Source organism: Panthera leo, chromosome B4, assembly GCF_018350215.1.
Source record: "Panthera leo isolate Ple1 chromosome B4, P.leo_Ple1_pat1.1, whole genome shotgun sequence".
Classification (NCBI taxonomy): domain Eukaryota; kingdom Metazoa; phylum Chordata; class Mammalia; order Carnivora; family Felidae; genus Panthera; species Panthera leo.
Window position 1 is genome coordinate 74,193,382 of NC_056685.1, and position 23,404 is coordinate 74,216,785.

The 23,404-nt window shown below is 38.1% G+C and overlaps 1 protein-coding gene across 2 annotated transcripts in view; it reads right to left on the reverse strand.

The window, feature by feature from the left end:
- The window catches only part of RPAP3 (RNA polymerase II associated protein 3), a 38,448-nt gene extending 26,011 nt beyond the window's left edge, over positions 1-12,437 (reverse strand). Inside the window, exons 1-5 of one of the 2 annotated variants that reach the window (XM_042946324.1) lie at positions 12,331-12,437; positions 9,276-9,459; positions 8,122-8,262; positions 4,479-4,601; positions 3,522-3,649 (exon numbers count right to left, since the gene is read on the reverse strand). In XM_042946324.1, coding sequence (XP_042802258.1) covers positions 3,522-3,649; positions 4,479-4,601; positions 8,122-8,262; positions 9,276-9,428 — 545 coding nt within the window. In that variant the 5' untranslated portion in view covers positions 9,429-9,459; positions 12,331-12,437. Of the gene's footprint in view, positions 1-3,521; positions 3,650-4,478; positions 4,602-8,121; positions 8,263-9,275; positions 9,460-11,903; positions 12,193-12,330 lie in introns of those variants that run through there. The other variant, XM_042946325.1, reaches the window with a different exon arrangement.
- Positions 12,438-23,404: the final 10,967 nt, after the last annotated feature.

Here is a 23,404-nt window from a genome sequence, read left to right on the forward strand (position 1 = left end):
GATAGAATAATGGAAAATAATAAAGCTGAACAAAAGAGAAGAATTATGGATCACGAGAATACTAGGGAACTCAGTGATTCCATAAAATGTAGTAATATTTGTATCATAGGAGTCCCAGAAAGAAAGACAGAAAAGGGTGCAGAAGGTTTATTTGAGGAAATAATAATTGAAAACTTCCCTAATCTGGGAAAGGAAATAAACATCCAAATCCAGGAGGCACAGAGAACTCCAATCAAAATCAACAGAAGCAGACCAACATCAGACATATTGTAATTAAACTTGCAAAATACTGTGATTAAAAAAAAAAAAATCCTAAAAGCAGCAAGACAAAAGAAGTCCCTAACTTACAAAGGAAGACCCATAAGGCCAAGCTGCAGATCTCTCCACAAAAACTTGGCAAGCCAGAAGGGAGTAGCATGATACATTCAACACGCTAAATAGGAAAAATATGCAGCCAAGAATACTCTATCCAGCAAGGCTGTCATTCAGAATAGGAGAGATAAAGAGTTTCCCAGACAAACAAAAACTAAAGGAGTTCGTGACCACTAAACCAGCCCCACAAGAAATATTAAGGGGGACTCTTTGAGTGGGAAAAGACCAAAAACAACAAAGACTAGAAACGGATAGAGAAAATCTCCAGAAACAACAATAAAATAACACTAAACTCATATCTATCAAGAATTACTCTAAATGTAAATGGACCAAATGCTCCAATCAAAAGACGTGTCAGAATGGATAAAAAAAATAAGACCCATGTATATGCTATCTATAAGAGACTCAGCTGCAGACTGAAAATGAGGGGATGGAAAACCATCTATCATGCAAATGGAAGCCAAAAGAAAGCCAGAGTAGCAATATCAGACAAACTAGATTTTGCTTATTTTTTTTAAGTTTATTTATTCGAAAGAGAAAGTGCACGCGTGTGTGCAACCGGGCAAGGGACAGAGACAGAGAGGATTCCCAGGATCCCAAGCAGGCTTTGTGTAGCCAGAACTCACAAACCATGAGATCATAACCTGAGCCCAAATCAAGAATTGGGACACTTAACTGACTGAGCCACACAGGCGCCCCCAGACAAACTAGATTTTAAACCAAAGACAAGAGAGGAAGAAGGGCACCATATCATAATAAGGGGACTATCCAACAAGATGATCTTAACAATTATAAATATTTATGCCCCCATATGAGAGCACCAGATATGTAAAACAATTAATATCAAACCTAAAGAAACTCATTGATAATAATACAGTAACAGTAGGAAAGAATATCCAATGGAAAAAAGACAGCCTCTTCTGGGCACCTGGGTGGCTCAGTTGGTTAAGCATCTGACTTCGGCTCAAGTCATGATCTCATGTATCGTGGGTTCGAGCCCCAACTGTGCTTCATGCTGACAGCTCAGAGCCTGGAGTCTGCTTCGGATTCTGTGTCCCCTCTCTCTCCCATGCTCATCCTCCCAAGCTCATCCTCTGTCTCTCTCCCATGTCTCAAAAATAAATAAACATTAAAAAAAAAAAAATTTTTTTTTAAGCCTCTTTAACAAATGGTGTTGGGAAAACTGGATAGCAACATGCAGAATGAAACTGGACTACTTTCTTACACTATACACAAAAATAAACAAATTCAAAATGGATGAAAGACCTAAATGTGAGACAGGAAACCATTAAAATTCTAGAAGAGAACACAGGTAGCAACCTCTCTGACCTAAACCATAGCAACTTCTTACTACGCATGTCTCCTGAGGCAAGAGAAGCAAAAGCAAAAATGAACTACTGGGACTTCATCAAGATAAAAAGTTTCTGGGGGCCCCTAGGTAGCTCAGTTAGTTAAGCATCTGGCTATTGATTTTGGCTCAGGTCGTGATCTGGTGGTCATGGGATTGAGCCCTGTGATGAGCTCTGCACTGATAGGGCAGAGTCTGCTTGGGATTCTCTCTCTCCTTCTCTCTCTGCCCCTCCTCCACTTGTGCTCTCTCTCAAAATAAATATATAAACATTTAAAAAAATAGCTTCTTCACAGCAAAGGAAATAATCAATAAAACTAAAAGGCAATCTTCAGAATGGGAGAAGATATCTGTAAATGGCATATCTGATAAAGGTTTAGTTACCAAAATCTATACAGAACTGATCAAAAACACCCAAAACAACAAATAATCCAGCGAAGAAGTGGGCACAAGACATGCATAGTGATTTCTCCAAAGACGTACAGACGGCTAACAGACGCATGAAAAGTTGCTCAACATCACTCATCATCAGGTAAATACAAATCAAAACTGCAATGAGGTATCACCTCGCACCTGTCAGAATGGCTACAATTAACAACGCAGGAAACAACAGATGTTGGTAAGGATGTGGAGAACAGGGAACCCTTTTACCCTGTTGATGGGAAGGCACACTGGTACAGCCACTGTGGAAAACAGTATGGAGGGTCTTCAAAAAGTTAAAAAGAGGACTACCCTAAATTCCAGCAATTACACTACTAGAAATTTACCCAAAGCATTAAAAAATACTAAATACATGCACCCTGATGTTTATATCAACATTATCAATAGCCAAATTATGGAAAGAGCCCAAATGTCCATCAACTGATAAATGGATAAAGAAGATACGGTATCTATACACAACAGAATATTACTTAGCCATCAAAAAGAATGAAAGCTTGCCATTTGTGTCAACACAGATGCAGCCAGAGAGTATTATGCTAAATGAAGTCAGTCAGAGAAAGACAAATACCATATAATTTCACTCATATGTGGAATTTAGAAAACAAATCAAATGAACTGGGGTGGGAGGGAGAGAGACAAAGCAAGAAACAGACTCTTAACTTTCGTGAACAAACTGAGGGCTGCTGGACGGGAGGTGGGTTACGCTGGGGTGGGGGATAGGTTAAGCAGATGATGGATATTAAGGAGTGCACTTGTAATGAGCATCAGGTGTTGTATTAAGTGACGAATCACTACATTCTATACCTGAAACTAACATTACACTGTATGTTAACTGGAATTTCAATAAAAACTTGGAAGAAAAAAAAAAATGAAGACCCCACCCCCATTTTCAAGGGAAGATGACAGTTATCTTTTTATGATGTATGGTTCCCAAATGCTACTCTGCATGCAAATGCCAAAATTTGGGACAAGTTTTTACCACTTTATGTTGAAAATCTGGAAAAGAAAGGCCATGTGGGAAATTTTTATAAAGCCAAATTGATTTCATTTAAAAGACTGCTCTAAGATTATGTCCTTAATACTGCCAAATGCTCTTTTGTTCAAGAAATTATAATGAAAGCAAATGATTGTAGGTTTGTTTTACTATGCTTAGTAATGAGAATAAAAAGTCAGTAACACTACTAAAAAAAAAAAGAAGAAATATGTGTCTGGAGTTTCTCTACGACTTTTCAAGGCTTAGTAACTCATGCCTTTTTATTTCTGAATATTATGTCATTGCCTGGGTGTATGAAAGATTCTTTTCTTCAATCAGTGTTGATACACACATAAAATATTCACACACATTATGGAAATCCCTTACTTTTTCAACCTAAAGTACGCTGACGCTCTGTTTGTTGGCAACACAGGATTATACGGATCAGCATCCATGCCTTTGGTGTAGCATTCAATTGCTTCATCATATTTTCCTTGTTTGAAGTATTTATTGCCCTGAAAAAGCATATGAGTCAGATACATACTGGCACAGAATTCCAGAGACATTTGCTTTCAATATTATGCATAGCTTTCTAACTCATTAGCTCTGTAATCAAGGTTAACAGTAAAGAAAACAGAATTAAGCAAAACGGTCTTTCAACAAATGCTGATAATTCACTATATAGTCATTGTATGGGCACAATCCAAAAGCCCTGGTAGAAAAATGAGTAACACACCTAGCATTATATACCTTTTACTGACAATAACCCACAGAAATGTAACAAAAGAAAGGCATCAAGATGAAGTTTAATCTGAAAAGAGTTCCATCTTTTTGAAAAGCAAAAGGCTTTTTGAAAAGCCTAGTTTTATAACAAGGCTTTTCCAAAGAGGGATGTTTAACATTCCAAAAAGTAACCAAAGATGGCCTGTGATATGGAGGAGTGGAATTTAATACTCATGTCATGCTGATTTTAAGTTACTTTTGTCTACTACAAAAAATCTTAAAACGACTCTCTGTACAGTCCATGCACTTTACATATAGTAATTCCCTTAATATTCATAATAACCCATTGAAATTTACTAATAATATTAATCTGATATTTACAGTTAAGAAAACTGAGGTACAAGCATTTAAAGAACTTGTCACAGGATCTGAACCCATGTAATCTGGTTTCAGAGCATACGTTCCTAATCAACAAGCTCTACTCTCTCTTGATATGGGTACAGCCAATAAAAACTTAAAATTTGAATACCCCCCACACTATGTTGAAGAAATAATGGGAGCCATGTGATTTTCTACATATCCTGCTTACATGAAGGAAACTAATGCTAACCTAAAGAATACCTTTTCTTTTAGAGTAAGAGCCTTTTGTGAATCTACATGAATCCCATCTTCTTCTGACTCTGATTCTTGAGACACAGAATCATGGGTACTCTCTTCTTTATCAAGCTCATCAAGGATGCTGTCCTGAAATTGTAAGTAGGAAAACTTAGTGTTCATAACTACATGACCATTAAAATAAAGAAGACATAAAAAAGAAAAAAGAAAAAAAAAAAAAAAGGACACTCAATAGAACTTAGGTTGTTATCACCTAAAGACGTAAAGGTCTAAGGTTGCTTTCAACCCAAATAACCCCTCATGGTTAGGATTATATCCAGAGAAAAATGTACCCTTAGAAAACCAAGATCCAAACCACTTAAAGAATCTACCTTTGAACACATAAAGTAAGCTAAGTCAATAGGGTCCACAAAACACCCCTAAGTCACAAACTATTAGTAGTGAGGTATTAGCTTGACATAACCAAAGTTTGCAAATAACCCCAAATTAATATAATAAACAACCAATAGCCAAGAGAGTGTTTTTTACTAAAACGCTTTTTCCTTCCTTAATCTTAAAACATTAAAAACTGCTTGTAGAACACAATAACTCCTAATCTTCAAAAAACCTATGAGGTAAGTGTAGTTACCCATTTTTCACTGCAAGGAACCGAAACACAGAAGTTTGTTAACTCAACATCACTCAGCTAATAAGTGGTCAAGTCAGGATTTGAACCCAGGCAAATCTGACTCCTCTGTCCGCGGCTGTTGTATTGTTTCTCAGCGAATTCCAAAAATATAGCAGACTATCAAAGAAAATATGTATTATGCTAGTCCCGCAATTCCCAATCTCTTTGGGATCACACTTTCCTTTCATGGTAATAAATCATCTCATGAACCCCATCAATATATTTTAAATATATATGATAAAAGAATGGTTTTTACAAAGAGATTTTAAACTAGTAAGCATTAAAGAGTTCACTAAAGCTCATTTAAATATTTTTTAATGTTTTTATTTATTTTGGGGAGAGAGAGGCAGAGTGTGAGTGGGGGAGGGCAGAGAGAGAGAGAGGGAGAATCCAAAACAGGCTCCAGCCTCTGAGCTGTCAGCGCAGAGCCCGACGCAGGGCTCCAACTCATGAATGGTGAGATCATGACCTGAGCCGAAGTCAGATGCTTAACCAACTTAGCCACCCAAGAACCCCCACTAAAGCTCATTTAAACAAAAACTTCAATTATGTAAACAAAATCGTTTTTGCATTTAACAAACAGCATACTATTTTATGTAAAAAAAAAAAAAAAAAAAAGTATTGACAAATTAAAAAATAAAATCTATGCTTAGTTACACTGAATGAACATTAAGAGATAGACTGAAGCTTAGCTGTGTGTTAGCATGAAGATTCCAGAAATACCACCACCCTACCAACATTAACGAGACAAGATTATCCATTCCTGCTATGTTTATATGTGTATAATACCACCAGCAGCAGGACACTAAAGCAGGATGCTCAGATCTGAACTAGAGCGGATGGTAAGTAAACACCTATTATCTTGCATAGATACACTAAAATGACATCAAGCAATGCAGTACATCATGACAGCATTGACCACACAAAGCAGTTCAATCAGTATCTGCTGAATGAACAAACGTTTGTGTAGAAAGCACCTCTCTAGGTAATGATCTGAGATGATGCCTTTCAAGAAAAAGCACTGTAAGATACCACCTTATGAAAAGGAAAAGGCTACATAATGAGGGGTAAGGTCACGAAAAACGCAAAGTGGACTATATAATACTCAGCAGAGTAAAAGTCATGTTCAGAAAGTATCATTTCCCACAGTAATAAATTCAAGACCTAAAACCATACTTCTCTTACATCAGGACAATACTGAAACAGATAGCAAACTATTTAATTAATAGTGCCAGCTCCATCTTGAGTCAATTAGCCTTGGTTTCATTAAGAAAAATACAACTAATTTGGAAAACCACTAAGCAGTATCTTCTAAAACTAAATGTGTATATAAAGTATGACCTGGCAAATTCCCCCCGGGTGCTTATATCCATCAAAAGACACATACAAGAATGTTCATAACAGGTTTGTTTATAATAGCAACCCAAATGTATGTCAACAGAAGAGTGGATACACAAATTGTGATATACTCTCACAATGGAATTCTGATCAGCAATGAAAAAAACAAATTACTGCTATTGACAATACGGATCAATGTCAGATAATGCTAGTAACCGAAGCTAAAAAAAAAGAGTGTATACTATATGATACATTTATATGAAATTCCATTAACTGGCAAAACTCATCTAAAATATTAGAGATCACAACAGCAGCTACCTTTGGGGGGCAATCAACTGAAAAGGGAGGTTTCTGAGATGCTGGAAATGTCTTATATCTTGATGTGGATGGTGGTTTCTCAAGTATACATATGAGCAAAAATTCAGATTTTTGCACTTTACTGTATGTATAACCTCAAATAAAAATGTTAAACAGTAAAGTGCAAATAAAATAACAAACACAAAAATCACAAGAGTGGTTATCTATGGAAGTAGAGGGGGAGAAAAGAAGATGGGGTAGGAAAGGAGCACACTGGTAGCTTCAACAGGACTGAAAAATTCTCTGTAAGTTACATGGTGGGCTCACATATTCATTTTATTATTATGCTTTAGACCATATATCTTCGCTTACTCTTTTGTATAAATTGACTATTACATTAACACTTTCAGAAAGACTAAAAAGGAATATATATTTCAGATCAATCAAACCAAATCAACCCTTAAGGTGGGTGAGAGTCTAGAATAAGGCTGACCAACAGATTGCCTTTCACAGGCTGACCTAATGATGGCTGCTTGAAGCACTACATAGAGGGTTCGGAGGCAGAGTACTGGTGGTAATTTTCCAGTTATACCATGTGTTACGTGTGGGAGATGGGAGGCAAACAGATTTACCCTCATCTAGAAGGGTGAAGCCCATTCTCTGGGGATCAAGAGAGGCCTACTTTTATTGTCCCATAGCCACAGCCCCAAGACTAGACACTAAGGCATTCCCTTTCAGCCAGTATTAGGTCCTTCAGTCTATAAAAACATATAGCAGAGTCCTTCTTTTCTGGGAGTTATTACTATCTTAGAATTCTGGCTGTCTAGGGATTAGAGACGGTGGGGAGGAGGGATGTGGGCAAGTATTAACGGACAGCACGAGAGATCTTTGTGACAATGCAATATTTTTGAGTTCTAAATGCCATGGTGGTTACCCAAGTGTTCATGGGATAAAATGGCACAGAACTATACATACATTGTACCATATCGATTTCCTGGTTTTGATACTGCACTGTAGTTAAGGATGATATAACCACTGGGGTAAACTGGAAGAGTACACTGGACCTCTACATATTATTTTTGCAAAAAGAGAAAAAAGGAAGAAAAAAATAGGAAAAAAAGAAAAGAACACTGGCTGTTTTAGCCACTATACACTGAAAGAGGGCTGCAGGAGAAAAAATAATGTAGCAAATTGAAGAGCACTATGAATGAATTTGTATCCACATAAAACAATCCAAATGGCAAAAACAGGCACAAGAACTTTATTTTTCATTTAACCCATGACTCTTAGCTAACTCTAAGATAATTTTATTCAAATACTAAGAAGCACAGGAGTAGATTAACTTACCACATCAAGTTTTGCCCATGCTTCATAATCATAAGATTTTATCCTGTTTTTTGTGTTTTCATCTTTGGTTTTTTTAGAGGACTCTTTAGGTTTGCCTTTCTTCTTTTTCCTAAAATTCCCATTTCGAATAGGAGGTAAATTCTAGGGACAGGGGAAAAAAAAAAACACACACAATGTTTTAAGCCCTGCTCTATTAATTACATTTTTGTGTAACTAGCAACGTTTAAAATTCTCACTAAATTATACCTTCAAGTAGGAAGTACTTTTTATTTTTTAAGTATGTAAAAATATCAATTTACCATCTTCACTTATGACAATTCATGCCTGAAATGTTAAATTCATTCTCTGACAAATGTTGAACATTGTTTAGTCACAAGAAAAGTTAGTATCTAGAAAGTTTCATTATACATTTAATTTGCAATCCTAAATGCACACTTCCAAACCTGCCTGCTCTTCGGCCTTACTATAATGAATTAGCAGTAGTACAACAGCAAACTGAACTGCCTCCACATCATTAGTATGAAAAAGCTATCCATATTTAAATGCACACTCTTAAGAAAAACGTTTGGTTGTACCATCTACATTATATGCTAATACTGTATGTTAATATATCATGAAATATATAATTATATATGATCTGTATAATATATATACACACTAAATATTATATGATGTTACTCATTTACCTTAAGAATTTTCACATGGCCTTCCTTTCAGGAACTATTCGCTAAGTCTTAAAATGTCTTCATGTAGTTAATATAAATAATTACAAAGACTTTAAAAAGCAGAATTTTTCAGAATGCCAACAGGCAGCAAATCACTTCAAATTCAGTCTTTTCACAAAACATTTTAAAAGGTTGTGCTTTGGGGCACCTAGGTGGCTCAGTCAGTTCAGCGTCAGACTTCGTCTCAGGTCATGATCTCATGCTTCATGGGTTCAAGCCTCGTGTCAGGCTCTGTGCTGACAGCTCAGAGCCTGGAGCCTGCTTTGGATTCTGTGTCTCCCGCTCTATCTGTCCCTCCTCTGCTTGTGCTCTGTCTCTCTCTCTCTCTCTCAAGAATAAACAAACATTAAAAAAAAATTTTTAATGGTTCTGCTTCACTTTAAATTAGTTATGCTGGATGCTAAAGTAGGATTTAATTAAGAAATTTACCTCTTCAGGAACACCATTCTGTCTTCTTAGTTCCATATCCTTCTGCTTAATATCCTTTTCCCAGTTTTCTAAATCTCTCATAAAGTCTTGTAATTCTTCTGCATTTTGTTTCACTTGTAGTTGTAATTCAATTGCTTTATTTGTCGAAGTCATTATGGCCTGCAGAGTTTTGACCAACCAATTTCTGACAAGAATTAAACAAAAATATTTGGTTTATTTTTTTGAAGCTTAGCTAATTACTTTTTACCACTTCATAAATGGTCAAAAAACATAGAGGAGAGCCTAAAGTGATGCTGAAGAAAGAAAACATCAGTGTATCATTTTTTATATGAATCAATGTTTGCTGAATGAACAAATGAAAAACAGACAAGTCCGGGAGTCGCTGCAATCAATGTAAATGAAAGGCAATGAGGAAATCGCTGAAATTAGCAAGTAGCCCATGGTAGCAGACTGTCTGCCCATCTCTAGCTTATAAAGTAATCCTAAGGGCGCCTGGGTGGCTCAGTCGGTTAAGCGGCCGACTTCGGCTCAGGTCACGATCTCGCGGTCCGTGAGTTCGAGCCCCGCGTCGGGCTCTGTGCTGACAGCTCGGAGCCTGGAGCCTGTTTCAGATTCTGTGTCTCCCTCTCTCTGACCCTCCCCTGTTCATGCTCTGTCTCTCCCTGTCTCAAAAATAAATAAAACGTTAAAAAAATAAAAAAATAAATTAATCCTAATTATCTCCTTTACTCCTTTTCAAAATTTATTGAACTTCTGCTATGTGATAGGCCCTGTAAAAACAAGACAAGGTCTTACGTCTAGTGGAGAAGGAAGCAAAATAATCAAGTGCTGAGCAACAAAATATTAGGCTAGGCAGGGTTTCTTAACCTTAGGGCTATCAGTATTTTGGGACAGATTATTCTTTGTGGTAGGAGATCTGTCCTACGCATTGTAAGATGGTTGGCAACATCTCTGGCCTCTTCCAACTAGGTAGCGGTATTCCGCCTCCCCTCCAGACTGTGACAAAGTGCTCCAGACATTGTTAAATGTCACCTGGGAGGCATAATTAACTCCTGGTTGAGAGCAACTGTGCTAAATAGAGGTACACAGAGATGCTGTGGGACTGACAACAAAGGACAGGCATAAATCAGATGGTGGGTAGGATGGTGGGTTCAAGGAAAGAGTCCCCAAAGTTGCTGTAACTAGCCAAGCTTCAAACAGGCCAGCCAAGTGATTAACCATGGGGAAGTGGGCAGGCAGACTGAAGGACTAAGAAAGAGAATGATGAGAGAGAAGGCCGAGGTGGCTATAGGACAGATCTTGAAATGCCATGCCATGAGGTCTGAAAGCTATGTGAAAAGTATTATAGTGGGAAAATAAAAGATACATGATGACTGACTCACATAAGGAGTGGGGGAGCAGAGGACTTAACCAGTGTCTTAGATTTCTGGCTTGGGAGCCTGGTTAAATTAGTAGTGCCATTTTGAGTCTGGATCACAATTTTAAAAGGAAAAAAAGGGGGCACCTGGCTGGCTCAGTTGGTGGAGCATGTGACTCTTGATTTTGGGGTTATGAGTTCAAGCCCCACATTGGGTGTAGAGATTACTTAAAAAATTTTTCTTTAGACCTTTAAAAAAAAAAAAAGAAAGAAAGAAAAGGAAAAAGTTTCAGGATTGGAGGACAAGAGGAAAGGCAAATATCTCAGTTTGAGATACGCTGAACTGGGTGCTTATGGAAGATCAGGATATAACCAGTAGGTAGTTATAGGTAGTCACACAGGGCTAGAGATACAAATTTGAGTGTCGCTAGCATAAAGGTGGAAATTGCAATCATGGATTTTGGACATGCTTAATCACTGTGACTACAGGTTTGGGTGGGGAGGGACTGGAACCTGGAAAACACTATCATTTGGGGAACAAGCAGAGGAAGAGATGCCAACACACACAGGAAAAACTAGGCAGCAACAACTAGAGAGTTGGTAGGAAAACTTGGGCGAGTAATTTCACCGAATAGAATTCTTAAGAGTTCCAGGTGAGAGAGGTTAGCAGTGCCAAATGACACAAAGATCATCTAAGAGTAATGAAAGTGCATTATATTTGGTCATGTAAAGATTTATTAAGAATTTTATTGAGATTTAAAGAAAAAGTGGAAATAAAATGAGATGCTGAGTAAATGAGATTATATTGGGATTATCGTGATTCTGTAATAATCTAAGATTGCTCAGGAGTATAGTCTGGCGAAGAGAAACAAGATAAGATCTAGGAAAAAGGGTGAGTGATGGGACAAAGTTCCCAAAAAGGTGGGAGGGGACTCAAAGCTTAAGAGGAGTGGGGGAGTAGAAAGGGAGAGAGAGAAATTAGAAAAATTAGTTTTCTAACGGTTGCAAATGCAGATAGGTCTTCTGACCCCTAGCCTGGCCCTAGAACCTAAACTAAGTTTAAGATTCTTTTCAGGCAGTGCCCATGTTTGATCACATATGTAGATCTCATTTAAAAAAATAAAGCGAAACCAGTATAGTGCTTTGCTGGGGGCTCAAAAATAGGAATAAAGCCGCAGCAAGCCACTGTGATGCTGCAAAGCGTCGAAACCCTTTTCCATTTCATTCATCACCTCTGCTGCTCCCTCAGGCGCAATGGCTCCCAACGGTACCTGCGACGAGGCTCGAGTCGGAACAAGCACCCAGAAACTTCCAGCGCGGGGCGTATCGCTTTCACACTCAATATCCGAGCGAACACTGCACACCGACGCCGACAGGGGGCGTGCCCCACCGCAGTTCTCTCGGGAGAGTGGGTCTGCGGTCCGACCACCGCAAACCCGCCCAGTACCCCGGGCAGCCGGGGTGGAGGGACGGTCAGCAGGGCAGGTCTTCCAGACCCGGGCGCGCCGAGCAAGCCCCTTCCGGAACGCTCACCCGGGACGCCGCTACCCTGGACACCGCCGCGCCCTCGCCGCCCACCCTCACGCCCTCACGCCCTCCGCCTCACCCGGGACCACGGCCGCGCGCCTCCTTCGAGCCACGCGACCCCAAAAGCCCCGTCGGCTGCCAAAGCCGGCGATAACGACAAGGCCAGCTCACCTCACCAGGCCGTTACTGCCCGCAAGGCCGGCATCCCAGGCTCGCAGCAACTCACGCCGAGCCCCGCCTTCCTGAGCTTTCCCACAAGACCTCGCGTGCCGTCGCCCCGCCCCCTGGCGTCCGGGCGGAGCATGCGCAGAAGGTCAGATACAGTGCCCGGTTCTTCTCAGGGTACAATTAGAGAATTGACAGGTAGGTGCGTTAAAGCCGAATCAGACGCCTTGCCTGCTTCCAATATAACTAAACTTCACGGGAGATAACCCCCAAACTGCAGAGTCACCCTGACTTGTTCCGATTGCCAAAATAATAACTCCTTGACTATTTCCTTGGACTCCCCTCAAGATGATTTCATCCTGAATATTTGCCCTGCGGGTGTCTATAGGTCACGACCTTTGTAAGTACGATAATCATCTGAGAAAGTTACTGTTTCTCTATCTGAACAGACTGTGAAATCTTGTAACTCTGACAAATGTGCAAGGTTGTTTTGTTTTGCTTCCTGTAAGTACTTGTATTTGACAAACCAATTCTTCAGTCTGCCTCTCTTCACCTTTGCGAGTAAACTCTGCTTTTCTAAGTGTATCTGACTCTGAGTCTTTCTTGGTCGTGTGTCAGTACTAAGGTTTCTCTTTAGAGTGCCCTGGCTTACAAAGAAGAAAGAATGTGAACCTTTTAACATTTCTTGCGTCTGCTTCCTGTGTGAGTGAGCTTTCTTTCATTTTCAGGACAACTCTAAAATTGTAAGACAAAAATAATTTCAAAAGTCCATGAAAACAAACGGAAGCAAAGAAACCTGTCAGTTCGAAACAACTCAGTGATCTCAGACATTAGCCTCAAAATCCAGTTCAGTGGCTCTCAGGCTTGACTGAACTTTGAAATCATCTATGGAGCGTTTAAAAAAAAAAAAATCTTATTTCTAGATTTTGTCCCCAGAGATTCTGATTTAATTAGTGCAGCCAGAGAATCCTGATTTTTTAAAGCACAGGATACAATTGTTCATTTAAGACTGGGAGCCACTAATCCAGATAATCATCAATGAAAACCCACCCTGGGGTCCTCTCTTACAAGGGCAGATCATTAGCTCATCTTTCCAACTGTATATTTATATAGTATCTTTGTATTTTCACATCATAATAGTCAAATCATCGAGTGTATCATCAACATATTTACTAATGAAATGATCCTTTTGGTTTTGTGTTTTTAATTATAATAAATCATTTTAAAACAGATATTGATTTATGGATGTTCTTAACAAAAGCAATCTATTTTTTTAAATGAATTCTACCAGAGTCAATTGAGATGAGAGGGATGGGGGCTGCTGGCTCCTTTAGTAAAACCTCATAGACCCTTGGGTGAATCCTCCCTCCTATTTTTCTTCCTCTCAAGTCACATAATAGACAATTTCTTAGTGAGTACAGAAGCAAAGTGAAAGGAGTTAAATCAAATGGTCTTGAGGGCTTTTGCTACCTAATTCTGAGGCTCACATTGTTCTACCAAAAACAGCTATGCCTGTAATGACCGCCTTCTCTCTTGTGAGCCCAGACATGGGCCATTGTAAGTTCTTTTCTAGAGTGCAGACTTCCCCACTTCTGTTGACATGTCTTCAAATAGTTTTCAACAAGGTTGGTAAATTATGCTTTTATGCCTCATTAATTAATTTCTTTTTAGGGAAAACAAACCCCAGTCATCTCAGTTGCACTTATTGTTAATATCTGAATAGTCACTTTCAAAAAGGTGTCTCTATGTGTTCTATATGTTGAATTTCTAATAGTGGAAGTATATATAAATGTTTATTATTGCAAGAGTAAAATGCTGCAATTAATGATTATGAATGGTGTTAATTTTGTCAATGGTGTTAATGTCTGAAAAAATTATTGACATCTTCAAAATAGCTAAATAAGGAAACACTCTGAAAGTTAATACGAATCTTAAGAAAAGGAATACTAGAGGCTCCTGGGTGGCTCAGTTGGTTAAGCGTCCAACTCTTGATTTCAGCTCAGGTCATGATCTCACAGTTCATGAAGTAGAACCCCACATCGGGCTCTGCGCTGACAGTGTGGAGCCTGCTTGAGATTCTCTCCCTTGCTCTGTCCCTTGTGTGCTCTCTCTCTCTCTCTAAAAAATAAATAAAACAATTTATGTATGGGGTTTAGTTGCATGTGAGATAAAGCCCAGTATAAGAGTAGCTTAAACATGAGAGAATATTTCTCTCTCAAATAAAATAAGACTGAATATGAGCAATCCAGGGTTGGTATTTGTCACAGACTTTGAGTCTGGAGTTCTCTCTTGTCCAGCAAGAGAGTGGATGCAGAATTGAATATGAAAGAGGCTAATGTCTGGGAGGAGACAAGAGTCCCCCACAGAGGTTTCATCTCCATATTTATTGAGCTCTCAAGATCTTACATACATGGTGAATGTGAAGCAAACTATCAGATAGTAATCATTAACTCATATAAGAAGCAAAGGGCCTGGGGGCAAGTGGAGTTTGTGATCAGGTACATTGGTGTCAGATGGAAAGGAATTTTACTCATGATCCCATTACAGTATCTCGCTACCTAGCCTCGGGTGCTTTTGCCCCATGGTGGTGGCTTTCTGCCCTAAGCTTTTTCCTAACCCATTTATGTAAGTAGAACCTATTTCTCCATAGGTATGATAATTTCAGTGTCACCCAGGCACCTTCGACCTTATGGCTCCATCATCTTCAGCATATGGCTTCCCTGGTGGCTCAAGATGGATGCTTAAGCTCCAGCCATCGTATCTGCAATCCAGACAGCAGGAAGGGGCAGAGTGGGAATAGTGGCCTTTAAGAACACTCCTTTTTCCATGCCACTGGCCAGGAATTAGACACATGTTCACTCCTGGCTGCAAGAGAAGTTTTTACTCTTGGAAGTCATGTTGCTCATCTAAAAACAATTCAGGAAAAACAAGAGGAGAGCAGATATTGAAGGGAAATTAGTAACCTCTATCATAGGCCTTCATAAGTATTCTTTGAAAGAATGACAAACACATAAATGAGTCAATACTGCTAGAAATTCAAGCTCACTCTAGCCAGAGGAAAAGGGTTAAATTTTGTAATCCTGTTCTGCTACCTACTAAGAATGTGGCTTAACCTAAGCCTTAGTTGCCCAGGTAAAATTAAAATGGTAAAGATAGAAATAACTAATAGACTGAGCAAAATGTATGTAAAAACCCAACCTAGCACAGCCTGGGACAGCTTGAGATCTTAAATATTAATTCCTGCCCCTCCCTCCTTAGCAAAGCTAAGATCCGGACCCTGGGATGTGATCACTCCTACATTTCTGACTCTGTCTCCTACTTGACTGCCTGGAATACCTCTGAAGAGGCCTGTAAGGAGGATGAGTACTAGGCACCAGTAGATGAACGTTAAGGTTAATCACAGGGAACATGAGCTACCTCTCTTCATGAAAAATGAAATCTGTGTAATAAGCGAGACAGGTAAGCATTATCGTAAGTAATAAGCATATTATACTTTTTACCTCACAACGTGATGGTAATATTATCCCCATCATACCAGTGAGGAAACTGATCTGAATAATTAAGAAATTTGCCTAGACAGCAAGCAAATGACAGGGTTTGGTGAGGTACCTGGCCATTCTGACTTCAGAGCCAGCACCTATGACCACCGTGTTCTACTGACTCACTGTCTTGTTCATTTGACTGTTAGCTCCCCTGAGGAAGGACAAGATGAGGCCCTGTTTCATCCATCTGAATTTTAACTTGCCTGAGGTATTCCTTCATACCTGGCATTTTCCTAGCATCTGTGACCTACATCATCTGTTTACAGGTAAGAACTCTCTTTTTATCTCTCTTTATCTCCCCCTCCTCCCTCACTTTGGTCAACTCCCACAACCACAGAAGCTACACCCAGAAGCGTCCTTACGTTCCTTGTGGATGTGGTCAAGGGGGCTGGTTACAAGAGCTAGGGATCACCAGTCTCCATTTACCGGACCCCATAATCTATGTGCAATGCTCCTTCCAATCTTTGGTTTTAGACTTTATTTTTTTAATAGAAGCTTTAGGGTTCCAATAAGCTGAGAGGAAGGTACCGAAATTTCCCATATACCTCCTGCCCACACATACCTAGCCTCTCTCATTATCAATATCAGTCATCAGAATAGTGCAATTTTTTACCAAAGATGAACTTGACATTGACACATCACAGGCACCCAGAGTCTTAACTTAGTTTAACTAAGACCCAGAGTCTAACTTTAGTTTAACTAAAGGTTCACTCTTAGTACTGCACAGTGGGTTTGGAAAAATTTATAACAACAATACATCCATCATTGTATCATACAGAATATTTTCACTGTCCTAAAAATCCTCTGTTATATGTCTATTCATCCCTCCCCACTACCTGCAACTCTGGGAACGACTGGTCTTTTTTATTGTCTCCATAGTTTTCCTTTTTCCAGAATGTCATATACTTGGAATCATACAGATGTAGCCTGCTCATATTGGCTTGTTTTCACTCAGTATAATGAATTTTAGGTTCCTCCATGTTTTTTCGTGGCTTGATAACTCATTTCTTTCTAGCGCTGATTAATATTCTATTGCCTGGATGGACCACAGTTTATCCATTCACCTACTGAAGAGCATCCTGTTTGCTTCCAAGTTTTGGTAATTATGAATGCAGCTGCTATAAACATTCACATGCATGTTATTGTGTGGACATAAGTTTTCAGATCCTTTGGGTAGATACCAAGAAGAATAATTGCTGGATCATATGGTAAGAGTATGTTTCGTTTTGCGAGAAATTGCCAGACTTCCAGTGTAACTGTCCATTTTGTGTTCCCACCAGTAATGAGTGAGAGTTCCTGTTGCTTCACATCAGTACCAGCGTTTGGTGTTGTCAGTGTTCCAGATTTTGGCCATCGAATAGGTCTATAGTGATGTCATGTTGTTTTAATCTGCATTTCCCTGATGACATTTGATGTGGAGCATCTTTTCATATGCTTATTTGCCATCTGTATATCTTCTTTGGGGCGGTGTTTGTTATGGTCCCATTTTTTAATTGAGTTGTTTCCTTACTGTTGAGTTTTAAGAGTTCTTTGTATATTTTATTTTTTTTTTTAGTTGTTTTTTTTTTTTAACGTTTATTTATTTTTGAGACAGAGAGAGACAGAGCACGAATGGGGGAGGGTCAGAGAGAGGGAGACACAGAATCTGAAACAGGCTCCAGGCTCCGAGCTGTCAGCATAGAGCCCGACGCGGGGCTCGAACTCACGGACCGCGAGATCGTGACCTGAGCTGAAGTTGGCCGCTTAACCGACTGAGCCACCCAGGCGCCCCTCTTTGTATATTTTAGATAACAGTCTATTATCAGATGTGTATCTTGCAAATATTTTTTCCTAGTCTGTAACTTCTCCACCAATGCTCTTGCTACTGTTTTTCACAGAGCAGACGTTTTTAATTTTAATGAAGTATAGCTTATCAACTTGTCTTTCATGAATCATGTCTTTGGTATTGTATCTAAAAAGGCATCACCATACCCAAAGCCATCTAGGTTTTCTCGTATGTTATCTTCTAGGAGTTTTATGGTTTTGTGTTTTACATTTAGATCTATGATCCATTTAGAGTTAACTTTTGTGAAGGGTATGAGACCTTTGTTTAGACTGATGTTTTTTACATGTAGATGTCTGGTTGTTCCAGAATCTTGTTGAAAATATCTTAACTCCATTCTATTACCTTGGCTCCTTTGTAAAAATCATTGGCAGTATTTATGCGAGGCTATTTCTGGGCTCCCTATTCTGTTCCATCGAACTACTTGTCTTTTCTTTCACCAAACACCACACTGTCTTGATTACTGTAGCTGTATAGTAAGGCTTGAAGTCGGGTAGCATAGTCCTTCAACTTTGTTCTTCGCTTCCAATATTGTGTTGGCTCTTCTGTGTCTTTTGCCCCTCCATATAAAGTTTAGAATTGATTTGTCAATACCTATAAAATAATTTGCTGGGATTTTGATTGGGATTCCATTGAATCTATAGATCAAGTTGGGAAGAATTGACATCTTGACAATATTGAATCTTCCTATCTGAACATGGAATATCTATCCCTTTACTTATTTTTACATCTTATTCATCAAAATGTTTTAATTTTCTTCATAAAGATCTTATATTTGGTCAGGTTTATACTTATTTCATTTTGGGGGGTGCTAATGTAAATGGTATTTTGTTTTTCATTTCAAATTCTACTTATTCATTGCTGGTATATAGGAAACCAACTTACTTTTATATATTAACCTTGTATCCTTTAACCTTGCTATAAGCACTTATTAATTCCAAGGGGTTTTTTGTTGAGTCTTTCAGACTTTCTACATAGATGATCATGTCATCTGTGAATAAAGATAGTTTTATGTCTTCTTTTCCCAATAAGCATACCTTTTACTTCCTTTTCTTGCCATATTGCATTAAAAAGAGTATTGTGTTGAAAAAGGGTAGTGAGAGGGGACATTTTTGCCTTGTACCTGATTTTAGTGGGAAACTTTCAAGTTTCTCAGTATTAAGTGTGATGTTAGCTGTAAGTTTTTTGTATATTTTTTAAATCAAGTTGAGAAAGTTTCCTCTTTTTCCTAGTTTACTGTGAGCTTTTATTATGAGTGGGCATTGGATTTTGTCAAATGCTTTTTTTGCACCTATTAATATGATCATGTGATTTCTCTTTTTTAGTCTGTTGATGTGCTAGATTATATTAATTGATTTTTGAATGTTGAACCAGCCTTGGATACCTGGAATAAATTCTACTTGGTCACAAGTATAAATCACAAGATTTATATAATTCTTTTTATACTTTTTTTTGGATTCTATTTACTAATTTTTTTTTGAGGATTTTTACATCTATGTTCATGAGATATATTGGTCTGTAGTTTTCTTTTCTTGTAATGTCTTTGTCTGGTTTTAGTATCAGCATAATGCTGACCTCATAGAATTACTTAGGAAGCATTCCCTCTTTTTCTATCCTCTGAAAGAGATTGTAGAAAATTGGTTAAATTTCTTCCTTACCTATTTGACAAAATTCACCAGGAAACCCATCTGGGCCTGGTTCTTCCTCTTTTGGAAGGCTATTAATATTATTACTTCTTTAATAGATATAGGCCTATTCACATCATCTGTTATTTCTTGCGTCTTTCAAGGAAGTCATTCATTTCATCTAGGTTATCGAATTTATGAGCATAGAGTTGTTCATAGTATTCCTTTATTATCCTTTTAATTTCCATAGAATCTGTGGTGTTATTCTTCTTTCATTTTGATATTAATAATTTGTGTCCTTTCCTTTTTTCTTGGTTAGCCCAGCTAGAGGCGTATCAACTTTTTTGATCTTTTCAAAGAACTTTTAGTTTCATTGATTTTCTCTATTGGTTTCCTGTTTTCAATTTAATTGATTTCTGCTCTAATTCTTATTATTTATTTTCTTCTACTTATGTTTTACTTAATTTTCTCTTCTTTTTCTAGTTTCCTAAGGTGGAAACTTAGATGATTTATTTTAGATCTCTCTCCTTTTCTAATATATGCATTAAATGCTATAATTTTTTCTCTATGCACTGCATCTCACAAATTCTGGTAAGTTGTATTGTCATTTTCATTTAGTTCAAAATATTTTAAATTTTGTCTTGAGATTTTTTTTCCTTGACTCGTGTTATTTAGAAGTGTGTTATTTAATGTCCATGTATTTTAGGGTTTTCCAGTTATCATTTGTTATCTTTTGAGAGCAGACATTGTAGGATTCTATTCTTCTGAATTTGTTAAAGAGTATTTTGTGGGCCAGAATGTGGTCTGTCTTGGTGAATGACCCATATGAATATGAATATTGGATGAAATAGTTTATGGATGTCAATGATATTCAATGTTGATTGATGGACAGTTTAACTGTTCTTAGTGATTTTCTGCCTACCAGATCTGTCTGCTTCTGAGAACAAGATATTCACATCTCCAACTATGATACTGGACTCATCTGTTTCTTCTATTTTATCAGATTTTGCCTCTTGGAATTTCATGCTCTGTTGTTATATGCATACACATTAAGAATTTTTACATCTTCCAGGTGCCTAGGTGGCTCAGTAGTTTAAGTGCCTTGACTCTTGATTTCAGTTCGGGTCATGATCTCATGGTTTGTGGGTTTGAGCCCCACTGCCCAGGATTCTCTCTCTCTCCCTCTCTCTCTGCCCCTCCCCCACTCGTGCATGCTCTCTCTCTCTCTCTCTCTCTCTCTCTCTCTCAAAATAAATAAACATTTTAAAAAATACAAAGAATTGTTATATCTCCTTGGAGAGTTGACTCCTTTATCGTTATGTAATGCCCTTTTTTTTCCCCTGATAACTTTCCTTACTTGAAGTCTAGTCTGTCTGAAATTAACATAGTGATGCCTGCTTTCTTTTGATTAGTGCTAGCATGGTATTTTTTTCTCTATCCATTTACTTTCTATCTATGTGTGTCTTTATATTTGAAGTTGGTTTCTTGTAGACAACATATAATTGATTCTTGTGGGGTTTTTTTAATGTTTTATTTATTTTTGAGGGTGGGAGGGGCAGAGAGAAAGGGACAGAGGATCCAAAGAGGGCTCCATGCTGCCAGTGCAGAACCAGATGCAAGGATCAAACTCACTAAGCATGAGATCATGACCTGAGCTGAAGTCAGAAGCTTAACCGACTGAGCCACCCCGCTTTGATCCACTATGACAATCTCTTTTATTTGTTGCACTTAGACCACTGACATTCAAAGTGACTATTGATATAGTTGAATTAATATGTACCATATTCATTACTGTTTTCTATTTGTTGTCCTAGGTCGTTGTTCCTATTTTTGTTTCCCATTCTTTTTCTGGCTTTTATGCTCTTTTTAAAAAAAAATTTTTTTTACATTTATTTATTTTTGAGAGACAGAGTGCCAGCAGGGGAGAGGCAGAGAGAGAAGGAGACATAGAACCTGAAGCAGGCTCCAGGCTCTGAGCCTGGCTTTTATATTCTTAATTGAGCTTTTCATGTGATTCCATTTTTTTCTCCTTTCTTAGTAGATCCATTATATTTCTTTTTTTTTTTTTTTTTACTTTTTTAAACCATTATCCTAGATTTTGCAATATACATTTACAATATTAATCCATATCCACTTTCAAATAACACTATGCCACATCATGGGTAATTGGAGTACCTTATACTAACAAAATAATTCTAATCCCTTCCTCTCATCCCTTGTACCTGTTATTAATTTGATTTATATGTAAGGATAAATATATACATATATATCCATAATACATATATGTATACAAGTATACATAAGTATGTGTGTGTGTGTGTATATATATGCATAATATATGTGATAGAACACATTATTGCTGTTGTTATTTTGTATATGTGCAGCCAAAGTGAGCACTTGCTACTGTTATTCTGAACAAACTGTTGTCTTTTAGAAAAATTAATAATAAGAGAAATAAAAGTTTTTACTTATCTTCACGTTTCACTTCTTCTTTTCCTTCTCTCCAAAGAACTTCTTTTAAAAATTTTTGTTTAATTAAGAAAGTCTTTGGGGCACCTGTCTGGCTCAGTCAGAAGAGCATGTGACTCTGATCTCAGGGTTGTAAGTTCGAGCCCTACATTGGGTACAGATGTTACTTAAAAATAAAGTCTTCAAAAAAAAAAAAAGACAGTCTTTATCTCTCCTTCCATTTTGAAGAATAATTTTTCAGGGTCCAGAATTCTAGGCTGGTGGGTTTTTTCCTGTCAACATTTTAAATATTTCACATTATTCTCTTCTGGATTGCATGGTTTCTGAGGGGAAATCAGATGTAATTCTTATCTTTGTTCCTCTGTAGGTAAGATTCCCCCCACCCCCGGCTTCTTTCACAATTTTTCTTTAAGTTTGATTTTCTATAATTTGAATATGATATGTCAAAGTAGAGTTGGGGTTTTTTGACATTTATTCTGCTTGGTGTTTTCTGAAATTTCTGGATCTCTGGTGTCTGTCATAATTGGGGGAAACTCTCAGTCATTATTGTTTCAAATATTTCTTTTGTTCCTTTCTCCCTTTCTTCTCCTTCTGGTATTCTCATTATGTGTATGTTACACCTTTTGTAGTTGTCCTACAGGCCTTGGATATTTGTCTTGGATGTTTTTCAGCCTTTGTTCTCTTGCATTTTGGTTTGGGGGATTCTTTTGAGCTATCCTCAAGCTCAGAGATTCTCTCCTCAAATGTGTTCAGTTTGCTAATAAGCCCATCAAAGGTATTCTTCATTTCCATTACAGTGTTTTCATCTCTAGAATTTCTTTTTGGTTCTTTCTTAGGCTTTTCATTTCTCTGCTTACATTTTGCCCATCAGTTCTTGCATGCTGTCTACTTTATTTATTATAGCCCTTAACATATTAATCAGTTGCTTTAAATTCCTTATCTGATGATTCCAACATCCCTGCCATGTCTGTTTCTGATGTTTGCCCTATAGCTTCAAATTATGTTACTTTGCCTTTTGGTATGCTTTGCTGATTGCCAGGCTTGGTAAATAGGCCTTTAGTAACGTGGTGGTGAGGTGTGGGGAGAGGGGAAACGTCCTACAATGATTGTGGCTGAGTCTTTTAGTGAGCCTGTGCCTCTGGATTGAGAATTTCACGAGTGTTTCTCAGAAGGTTTTTTTCTCCCCCTTTGTGTGTGAGAGGATGGCTAAAGTGGGTAAAGTGGGTTGATTTGGGTATTTCCCTTCCCCAGATCAGTTAGGCTCTAATAATATTTCAGCAGGTTAGCCTCTGGCTAACAAGTTTCCCCCAAAGGCAGGCTTTGTTAAGGACAGAGTGCTCTAGTTATTTCAAAATGATTCCACCTCTCCTCCCTATGCCAGAAGCCCAAGGGGGTTTCTCTCTGATACACTCTATGGGACCTGGTGGAACTCCAAGAGGTAAATCTCACAATACTGTGGCATCCCCCTGTGACTGGGTTCCTGGAGTTTTTAACTCTCAGAGTAGTCTGTACTGCCTCTCCATCAGGCAATTCATCAGTTGCAGTTCAGATTTTCCTGTCTTGTCACTGCCTTCTGCAATGGTTTCTGCCTGAGAGTCTCCGCCCCAGTAAGCTGTCTTTCC